Source organism: Peromyscus californicus, unplaced genomic scaffold (assembly GCF_007827085.1).
Source record: "Peromyscus californicus insignis strain IS unplaced genomic scaffold, ASM782708v3 Scaffold_17__1_contigs__length_78620276, whole genome shotgun sequence".
Taxonomy (NCBI): domain Eukaryota; kingdom Metazoa; phylum Chordata; class Mammalia; order Rodentia; family Cricetidae; genus Peromyscus; species Peromyscus californicus.
In genome coordinates, this window is record NW_026294469.1 from 48843286 (window position 1) to 48854027 (window position 10742).

A 10742-nucleotide genomic window follows, 5' to 3' on the forward strand; every position below is an offset into this window, starting at 1 on the left:
TGGTCTCTTCTCAATCACTGCTAATTTCTTACCTCCAGTTGGCCAGCATCTATTGTCCCAGTAAAGCAAAGACTTACTTCAGTAGCTCTGCTCTCTTGTTAAATACAGTTAATTCTTCAGCCCCAGCTAACCATAACCACAGACTTTCATCTTGAGTCTTTAAGTGACTCAAACTTCCCTCTGGAACTTCACAAGCCAGGCCTCCATTGATTGCTTTACTCTCAACATTCTTATCTTCTAAGCTTCTACAGAAAAGGTCATCAAGTTTAAACTCTTAATGGCTCTCTAGACCAAAGTTCCAAGGTCCTTTCACAATCCTTCTCAGAACAACATGGTGAGATCTCTCACAATACCCCATGATCCTGTTACCAACTTATCTTTAGATTTCTGTTTTTGTGATGAAGCATCATGACCTAAAAGCAGGTTGGAGAGGAATGGGTTTATTTGGTTTACAATTCCATTTCACTGTTCATCATCAAAAGAAGTCAGTACTGGATCTCAAATAGGCCAGGGACCTGGAGCAGCTGCTGATGTAGAGGCCATGGATGTGGTGCTGCTTACTGGCTTGCTCCCAATGGCTTGCTCAACCTGCCTCATTTTAGACCCTAAGACCACCAGCTAAAGGATGGCATCACCCACAAGAAGCTGGGCCCTTCCCCATCAATTTCTAATTTAAAAAATGCCCTACAGGCTTGCCTGCAGCTCAATCTTTTGAAGGCATGTTCTTAATTGAGGTTCCCTCCTCTCAGATGACTATCGCTTGTGTCAAGCTGACATAAAACTATCCAGCAGAAGGATCAAGAGAAAATAAACTCTAATGAGTCATGGAATATCTTCTAACCTAGTTAGTAAGTAGCTTCTGGAGCTCCTCTCACTTGCTAAGCGTTGGGTTAAAATGTTATGACAGGGCAATTTCCACTTCCTTGACTCCTGGAACCACTGAAGGAAAAAAAAAAGTGAGTTTAGTTTCACTTTCCTGTTCCTAGAAATGCACAAGATTCTGGAATGAAACCAGATGCATTCTCCTCTGTGATTGGCTAGCACATTCTGAAGGTGGGATAAAAGCCAAGAGAGTATACAAGTACCAGCCATCTTCCCTGTTTCTGCTGAAGAAGCAGAGGTGGAGTTCCAGTGAAGAAACTCGAGCACAGCCGAGGGCTATTCCTCTGTCCTGAGCAGTGAGAGCCTCCCCTGGACACAGGATTGTCTGGTAACTGGGCATTCAGATCTCACCTCTCACCCTCACTGTCTCTTTCTTAAGGAGCCTGTGGATAAAAAGACATTTAGGGACATATCCTCAGGGCTGGGAATCCTCAGTTTGGGAGCTTTTTGGAGACAGGTAGGACTTACAGATGTTCTTAGGTAATCATTCAAGTTTAGAATGACCTAAAGTAAAAGACCAAGTTAACGTTTAAAATTTACCCAGTTGTTCTGTTTGGGGGATTTTTGTTTGTGTGTTTGTTTTGAAGACCTTTATTCCCTAGAATAGAAAAAAATGAGTCTTTCAGCATATGTGTTGTGAAATATCACTATAGATTATATGAAAATTTTTGTGTCACAATCCTGTGACTTCCTAGTACTCTTTTCTTGCCTCTTTCTACCAGCTCAGCATATTTATTCTAAACTCCAGGGGAAGCTAGACTGGGGTGAATGACCCCCATGTAGGATGTTGGGTGACAATGTTAGGATCGGTTTGTTTGTTTTAAAATCCTCTTCACCCATTATTCCTCTCTCTTTTCTGACTCTTACTCTCTCAGGCATCCTTCCTCTTCCCAATGGTTTCCCCTATGTTTTCTTGTCTTTATGTTTTTAAATACTCCACTGATTTTAATCAGGATCACTTTCGTGTCCTGGTGTGGGGTTATTTACTTGATCATGGGCAACTTTCTAGTGGTCACATATTAAAGAAAAATGGCTCTCTCTCCCCCACCAGTAACTAATCCTAATATCTCCTCAGCTAAGCCTTCATGTGCCCCCGATTTCCTTCATGCTGAAATGTGGACAGGCTTGATCTTTGGAAGTCTCTGCTGGGAACCCCAGTTGTCACGAGTTCACACATGCAAATGCCATGTCATATTCAGAAGACATCATTTCAGGCCACTGCCCCTGCCCATCCTCTGGCTCTTCCAGGATGTTTCCTGAACCTGGGTAGGGTGGGGGATTGATAAAGATATCCCTGTTATATTTAGGAATGAGCACTCAACAGTCACATGTTCTCACCACTTTGACCAGTTATGAGACTGTGCATTCAAACACTACCCACTGCAGAAACAGAACAAATGGGAACTAAGCAGCAACAACACCAACAAATCCCTTGTCTGAGTAAGGTGTCACTAATCTCTGGTGTAATCAGAAGTATTGAGATGGAAATTGGCCAGCATGGCCATTTCTCAAAAAAGCAGTAGCAGATGCTGTGGGCATTTTTAGTTAAGAAATCCTCTTTAACTTCATGGTTTTTATTGGAAAGATGGGGTGCTAATGAAGAATTGCATCCTTTTGTAATGATTGATGTTTCATATCACTACAGTTTGTTGTGCTCATACACAGTGCAAGACATTAAAGACAAATTTTTTGTTGCTTATTTTCCACTTTATGTTTTCTTTTGTAGTTCTTTGGGAATTTTGTATAGTGTATTTTATTTGTTTTTTTATTACATTTATTTATTCATTCCCTTACTCATATACTGAGGCTTGGTGCCCTCATGCTAGCACATGTATGTGGAGGTCAAAAGACAAGTTGTGGAAGTCAGTTATCTCTCATCACTATGTGAGTCTTGGGACTAGAACTCAGATCATCTGGCTTAGTGACAAGTGGCCTTACCTGATCAGGCATCTTGCTGGCCCAAGACAGTTTTAGAGTGTGTACAATTAGAACAAGGGATGGGGACCACAAGGATGGGAGGCTATGTAAAAAGATTCCAGCAACTTTTGTCTTGATAACTTTCACCAGGCTAAATCCAGTGGATCCAGGCTCATGGCTGCCCTGACAGACATAACTAATTTCATTTCTACAGAGTTCAGTCAGCTTTTGTGATTGGCCAAATTTATTACCAAATAGTTAATTTCAGTAGCTATCAGAAAATCTTAGATCTGGTCTCCCCTCCTCTGATAGGTTTATGTGAGGCTGACAGTTGAACTTGGATGTCTGTCCAGCTTGGGAGAAGATTAACAAAATTCAGAGGGGACCCTGGTGTTTTAGTGGGAATTTCCTAACCAGGAGGCCAGGAGCTGAGCCGCACCCCCAACACCCTGTGGGGGGCCAGCATTTTCCTGAGGATGGGGAGCAGGGTTTGGGCTTTGTGGCCTTTGTTCTTGGTTTTCTGTTTTGTTGCTGGCAGTGCTGGGACCCAGGGCCTGTCCCTGTCAGCACTCAGGCTGTCAGCAGGAAACAGAAATACTTACCTGAAAGAAACATAAGGTTTAGAAAATTTTACCCAAAAAAATGTACATACAAAATTAGGTATTAAAATACCTAATCCTGTAACATTATATAAAAAAATATTGTCTACTAGCCCTGAATTGCTGTTGGATACAGTTTTTTGTAACTTACCACAACCTTCCTCTTATGGTTCTGATGAATGTTGTTTTAAATAAAATCTACTTTTGTAATGTTCCCAAAAGTAGATCAGTATTTTAAGAGAACCTCCTTGATATAAATAAGGCTAGATTTTAGATTTATATCAGTATAGTGAACTTTGACATTAGAAATTTTAATATCCTTTAACTGTAGCTAACTCAGTCATACCCATATACTTTTTTAACTCTATAACTATCCTCTATCTTAGAACAAAACCAATTTAAAAGTCTTTTCCCTTCAACATTTCCAAAAACACATATCAGCATACTTATAACCTTTTAAACATTTTTCTCCTAATTAATGAATCCATTTTACTTTTTTTTTAATACTGTGAGACATGATATAAATGAGCAACTTTTATGTAGAAAAAGTTTTTGTAGCCCTGATGAACTGGGAGGGATATGAACTGATTGCTTTATCATAGAGTCATAAGCATAGTCAGAACAATTTGTCAAAACAGGCAAAAATGAGGCTATGTCCCCCATTATAGTAGTCAGAGCTCTGAAAGGGGACAGACCACAGAACACCCGGATACCTTAAGCCAGAGGCTACTCAGCTTGTACTGAACCTCAGAAACAAAACACAATACATGTGTGCTTTTTAATTAGAAGGCAGCGAAGTTTTAACTCAAAGTATTTATTCACCCTAAGAAATGAAAACCAACCTGTGGCAGCTGTTATAGCCTGGGGCTGTGCTGAATTTCGAGTGTTCATTAAGAAAGCAAAGTTTATCTACTTAGGAAAGCAAAGAACATTGTAATATTTAACAGACAATTATTAACCAAGGCCAGGAGCCTGGGAGGAATACACATTAACAATTCTAGAGGTAAACTCACCTTTCACCAGATAATCTAAATTATTTGTCAAAGATTTATTTACCGTATATGAACTAAAAGGAAGTTGGACAAATCTAACAGTTTTAATTTAGTATTACAGGGCATTTTGGTGCCAGGTAAGCAGTATATGAGCATAAGCATATATGTAGACATAACACAATAGGCATATACACATAAATATACATCAAATACATTTTAAGGAAGCCAAAAGAATATTTTTGTTAAATTTACTCTGTCCAATTATTTTTTAAAGTCTTCTATTCTTATTATTTTTCCTTGTCTCTAAATGAGATTCAACCTTAAATAAGTTCTTTATAATTTTTAATTTTTACTTGAAGCAAATTAGAAAACTTATATCTCAATATGTAGTACCTTAAACAGGATGAATAAACACAATGTGGATGAAGCTGAAAAACAAAAGATTAGTCAACATGAAAACTATTTTCTTTACTCGGCTGAAATTTTAACTTTGGTGTTTACAGAACCAAGCTGCAAAATCACAGTTCTGGGTCTTCTATCACATACAAAGCAAATCATCCAATCAATAAAACAAACACAGGCCCACCTTTCTCCCTGAGGTGCCTTTATGCTGATCTATAGGATGAGAAACTCCATCTCCATACCATTAGGAAAGATCCCAGGTCTGGGGTTCAAGAAGGACACTGGGGCAGATTGTTATTTGAATAAGACATTGGTTTAAAAAAAAGGGTTGTGAATGCCAATGATGGACAGACAGGCAGCATCATGGCAGAGGCTCTGAGATTGGACCCATGTGGCAGCATGAGGAATCCCGTCTTATGGGTGTCAGAGAGAGGACGTTCTGTTGTGCCATGTGATTGGTGAGAGAACCATAGAGTGTGCTTTCAGTCAAGCAGTCTATGGATTTCTTCCTGTCCCTGAGACCTCTTTTGAAGAGCTGGCTCAAGGGTCCTACAACACTGGCCAGATAGGAAAAACTTCTGAAGATTCACAAAGTCTTCACAGGACCACCTGGCTGTGGAAGAGCTGAAATCCAGGGCCCTGAAATGTGTCCATTCCCTACTTTATCTCTGGCAGTGGAGAGGGCTCCTTCATGAGACAGGGCCCTTTAGTTAACCAGCAATAAAATCCCAATGCACTGATTTCACATCTTAATGAACTCAAAGACAAAATAAACAAGTCAAATATAACACAGTGGAAAAATAATGATTACCTCAGTCAGGCAAAATTGACACTGGAGATATTTCCAAAGTGATGCTCTAACTCACTCCCCAACTAAGGAAGAATACCAATTTTATTCATGGGGTCCATACTTGTTCATATAGGGGTAGTCCAACATTCAAGCATGCTCATTTTAGAATTACATTCCCTGAGCATGCTCATTTTAAAGTGATGGACAGAAATACCTCTGGGAATCCCCAGCTTTCACAATTATATTTTAGCTGACAATAAGGAAAAGGACAGTTTGAAGGTATTGAATGGAGGAATCTGCCTTTGAAGGTGTCAGCCTAAATTAGTCAATAATAGATTGACACATGTTCTTGTCCTATCTGATCATCCATACATGGACGCTGATTGCACATGGCTGCACAGCATTCAGGGTACCCAAATATTTTTATAGAAATGCCAGTGGCTTCACCTTTTTCCATCTCATGATAGCTTATTGTGTCCAGATTTCACATGAACCCAAGGAATAGAATCTAGTAGCACCAGAAGGTTGATAGTCCTCTTTGCTCATGGTCTCTGCTTCCTGGATCCAGGAATCTGTGGGCTAGGGAATGCTACATGAAGAAATTGCCAGGGTTCTTATTGCTGTAGAAATGAGTTATACATGTCCATCTACACCTGTTGTCCCAACAGTAGCAGACCTAGTACCTGCCAGTTCTTCTTTTCCCAATGGGCAATCCATAAGTCAAGACTCTGGATATAACCCAAGTGTCAATACAGATTGTCAAATCCAAGTTTCAAGAGTTACTGTGATCAATAGACTTGCAAAGATTGGTCCCATTTCACCTCAGAAAGAGGCTTGGCCATTGGCCTTCAATCCAAATCTTCATTGGAAAAGAGTTACACATTACAGATCAGGAAGTCTTCATCAATAAATATTGTATGAAGACACTTGAGTAAAATAACAAATTCAGAAAATCAGTTATGCCAAACAGATAAATAAGGGACTGCATGACAACCAGAGACCAGACAGTGTGAGGGGCCATTGCCAGATCTAAGCAAAGGGAACAAGAAGAAAATATTATCCTTAAAATTATCATGAGTACTGAACAAAGGGTAAAATATTGCATAGATTGCACAGAATGATGGGTGCATGCACAGTCAGACATGCAGCCCAAGCAGGGCACAAGGAAGCCATGAGCAGATACAGTTGAATGATACTGCAAGCTAGAAGGTGAGGGACCTTTGCTCATGAAGTCTACATAGCACAGAGGCACAGAGCAGCTGAAAAGATGAGATGGATCTGTGAAGAGACAATGGAGAATAAATGATTAAAATCTCGTGAAAAGGTCTCAGCTACCTGCAGAAAGTATGACCCTATTGTGTCATTTACAAGTGAAATCTAGAGTAGACAGACTCATAGAGGTAGAAATCAGGGTGTTGGGCAAAGCTTTGGGGAGAAGGAAATAGGGTGATATTAGTCAAAGACACAAAATCCCAATTGTGTAAAATAAGCACAATGGGAGATCCAATGCATAGTGACAACCATTAAGGATGGGATGTGGCAATACACTTGAAAGTTGCTACAATAGATTTTCAATTTGATACACACCCTCCTAAATTTTCCTTCTTTCTTTCAGGGCCTTTATTTGAACACAGTCATGGGTCAGCTGTTCTCTTCATCTAAGGATGATCACCACAGAGATTTGGCCTCCACCTTTACCGAATATTTTAAAAAGTTTAAGACAGGAAACAAAATCATTCCTCAGGAAACCATAGCGTCAATTGAGTTAAGCCTGAAAGAAGGAAACATTCAGGGGGCAAACTCTTCAATCACTGATGCATTAAAAAAAATTGATAGTACCCCACTCAATGTTGCTGTGACCGGGGAGTCTGGAGCAGGGAAATCTACCTTCATCAATGGCCTGAGAGGGGTTGGACATGAAGACGAAGATGCAGCTGAAATTGGAGTAGTGGAAACGACCATGGAGAGACATCCATACAAACACCCCAATATTCCCAATGTGGTTTTTTGGGACTTGCCTGGGATTGGAACCACAAATTTCCCACCAAAAGATTATCTGGAGAAAATGAAATTCCATGAGTATGACTTCTTCATTATTGTTTCTGCCACACGCTTTAAGCAAAATGATATAGACCTTGCCAAAGCAATCAGCATGATGAAGAAGGATTTCTACTTTGTAAGAACCAAGGTGGACTCTGACTTAAACAATGAAAAGGAATTCAAACCACGCACCTTTAACAAAGAAAAGGTCCTGCAGCAGATCCGCACCAATTGTGTGAAAACGTTTCAGGAGAATAACATTGATGAACCACCAATCTTCTTGATCTCTAACAAAAATTTGTCTGATTATGATTTCCCAATCCTGATGGACAACATTATGAGTGTTCTCCCTGTACATAAACGACATGTTTTTATGCTCTCCTTGCCTAATATTACAGGTACAACCATTGAAAAGAAGCGACAATCCCTGAAACAGAGGATTTGGCTAGAAGCCTTTACAACTGACCTCCTAAATATCATCCCTTCACTGACCCTATTCATGAGCAGTGATGTGGAGAACCTTGAGAAAAGCCTGAATTTCTATCGAACTGTGTTTGGAGTGGATGATGCATCCTTGCAGAGTTTGGCTGAGGACTGGCAAATGTCAGTGGATCAGCTCAAGGCAAAGATGAAATCTCCTAATGTGTTCACAACTACAAAGAAAGAAACAGTACAAGAAAGGCTTTCAAGATATTATGAGGAGTTCTGTTTGGCTAATGGGCATTTGTTTAATAAGAATGTTTATGTTAAGGAATTATACTACCTAAAATTATATTTCGTTGACATGGTGACAGATGATGCTAATGCTCTTCTCAAAGAGATATGTTCAAGAAACAACTTGGTTTCTGATTAGACTGAAATCATGTAGCTGTCAAAAATCAGAATCAATGACACAAACATAGGACACAGATATTGCAAAATAACATACTGAGTTTATTCATGCCATCCAGGCTTTATCCATACTTATTGATCATATCTCCACATTAGCTGTAGTAAGGGGATCAATCAGATGTATGTAAATAAGCTGAGATCTAAAAACTATCTACTCACTTTGAATAAACTCTCAGATGGAGTAATTGCACATTTATTTGAATTAGTTCACTATAAAGCAGCATCCATTTTTAGGTTTAACATTTTGATGGTTATAGTTTTGGACAGACTCTAGATCACATGGGAGATGCACCTCTGGGCTTGATTTGAGGAATTATTTTGCTTATGTTAATTAATGTCAGGAGCCCTGCATGCTGTGGGTAGCATCATTCCCTAGCTAGTGTGTATCTTTGAGTGTTTATGTGGAGAGAGGTGCTAATCAGCAGCATGCTTTTATTCATCCATTGCTGTCTGCTTTTTCACTGTGGGTAGAGGGGCACTAGCCGCCTCCAGCTGCTGCTGTGACTTCTTGGTAATGATGGCCTCTGTAACCTTGAATTTGATACTTGTGTCCTTTCTTGATAGCAGTACCCAGGGAGAAACCATAACTGGGCTGGAGACATGGCTCAGTAGATAAAGCATTTACCTTGCAAGTCTGAAGACCTCTGTTCAGATCCCTAGAGCTCACAAAGAGCCAGCTAAATATCTGTAATCACACACTCCTGTGGTGAGGTAGGAGGCAGAGACAGAGGATCCTGGAAGCCCTGAGGCCAGCTAACCTGCCACATGCAGCAGTTAATAAGAGACCCTGACACAAGCAATGGGACCTTTGACCTTTGTTCACATACCATGTCAGGTTCATGCCTGCAATCACACGTGCAAATGCACACAAACAAAACGTTTCTTTTTTAGAGGAAGAAGGAAGGATTGGGGTAGAAGCTCAATGGTATAGTGCTTGCATCACTTGCATGAGACTCGGCTTCAATCCCTAGCACTCCGGAAAATGGGTATAAGAAGGGTGGAGAGAGAGCTCTGAGGTTAAGAACACTGGCTGATCTTGAAGAGGACCCAGGTTCAATTCCTACATAATAGAACTCTCATAGTAGCCACAGTAGACTATAACTCTTGTTCCAGGGGATCTGATACACTTTACTGACCTCCACAGGAACCAGGCACACATGTGGTAAACAGATATACATGTAAGGCAAACATTCAAAATATAAATGTTTAATCAAGAGCAAGAGAGAGAGAAACAATAACCAAAGAGATCACAATAGCCTTAATAATAACTAAGAAATTCCTAAAAATCCTAGTCAACATCCTTGAGAAAATACTAAAAAAGCCTCTAATTCTGTGCCAGAACCAGTGAAGATGAATAGACTTCTCTACTTTATAGGTTTTTTAATGTTGTGATTGCTAAATGACTGATTTACTCAATATTAATACCAAAAGCCATTTAATACATTCATTCTGAAACAAAAAAGACATTTGTTGCTGCTTGATATTCCCAAGAACCCATAATAGCTTCACAGTGACTGTCCTTAGTATTGCTATTATTGGCTGATTATCTTATTGCCCATTCCCTGGCTGACATTTTATCTTCCTTGAAATGAAATACAAACAAATAGTACATGGGTTAATAAGACTGAAAGAGAGACCCAGCGGAAAGGGGAATATTGTTCATGGTGAGGAGTGGTTTCTTAAAGTTTGGGCTGCAGGAATCCTATAGATTATGTGGATTAAACAATAGAATTTTGTTCTCACACTTCTAGTGACTAATGTCTGAGATCCAGGTGCCAGTGTAGCCAAACCCTCAGTGAAAGCATTCTTCCTGGTAATACCTCACTTGGTCTTCCATGGTGTATGTGTGCAGAGAATGATTCCCTGTTGCTTCTTCTCATGATTCTATCATTTGAACTCCATTTCCATGACCTACTCTAACCATAGACGAATCCCAAAGCCTTTCCTCCTAAAAGGATGCATCTGGCTCTGCTCAAAGAAATGTTTATTCCAGTGATTCTCAACTCGTGGGTCGTGACCCTAGTAAGGGTTATCTAAGAACAATAGAAATCACAGATATTTATATTACAATTCATAAGAGTAGCAAAATTACAGTTATGAAGTAGAAATGAAAGTAATTTTATGGTTAAGGGTTACCACTGTTCCACCTCACAGCTCCTGTTCTTGTTGGCCATCCCATGATACTGGAATCTCCAAAAATGATGGGGTCCCTTGATGCAATCAGGCTAC

At 39.8% G+C, this 10742-nt stretch overlaps 1 protein-coding gene across 1 annotated transcript; it reads left to right on the top strand.

The window, feature by feature from the left end:
* Positions 1–1115: 1115 nt before the first annotated feature.
* LOC128112469 (interferon-inducible GTPase 1-like) lies at positions 1116–8475 on the top strand. Its single transcript, XM_052741471.1, has 2 exons — positions 1116–1210; positions 7198–8475. The coding sequence occupies exon 2, from the start codon at positions 7219–7221 to the stop codon at positions 8473–8475; it is 1257 nt and encodes a 418-aa protein (XP_052597431.1). The 5' UTR covers positions 1116–1210; positions 7198–7218.
* Positions 8476–10742: the final 2267 nt, after the last annotated feature.

What these genes read in the sequence shown, in the direction of transcription:
- LOC128112469 (XM_052741471.1), top strand. Translation starts at nt 7,219, where the DNA reads ATGGGTCAGCTGTTCTCTTCATCTAAGGATGATCACCACAGAGATTTG.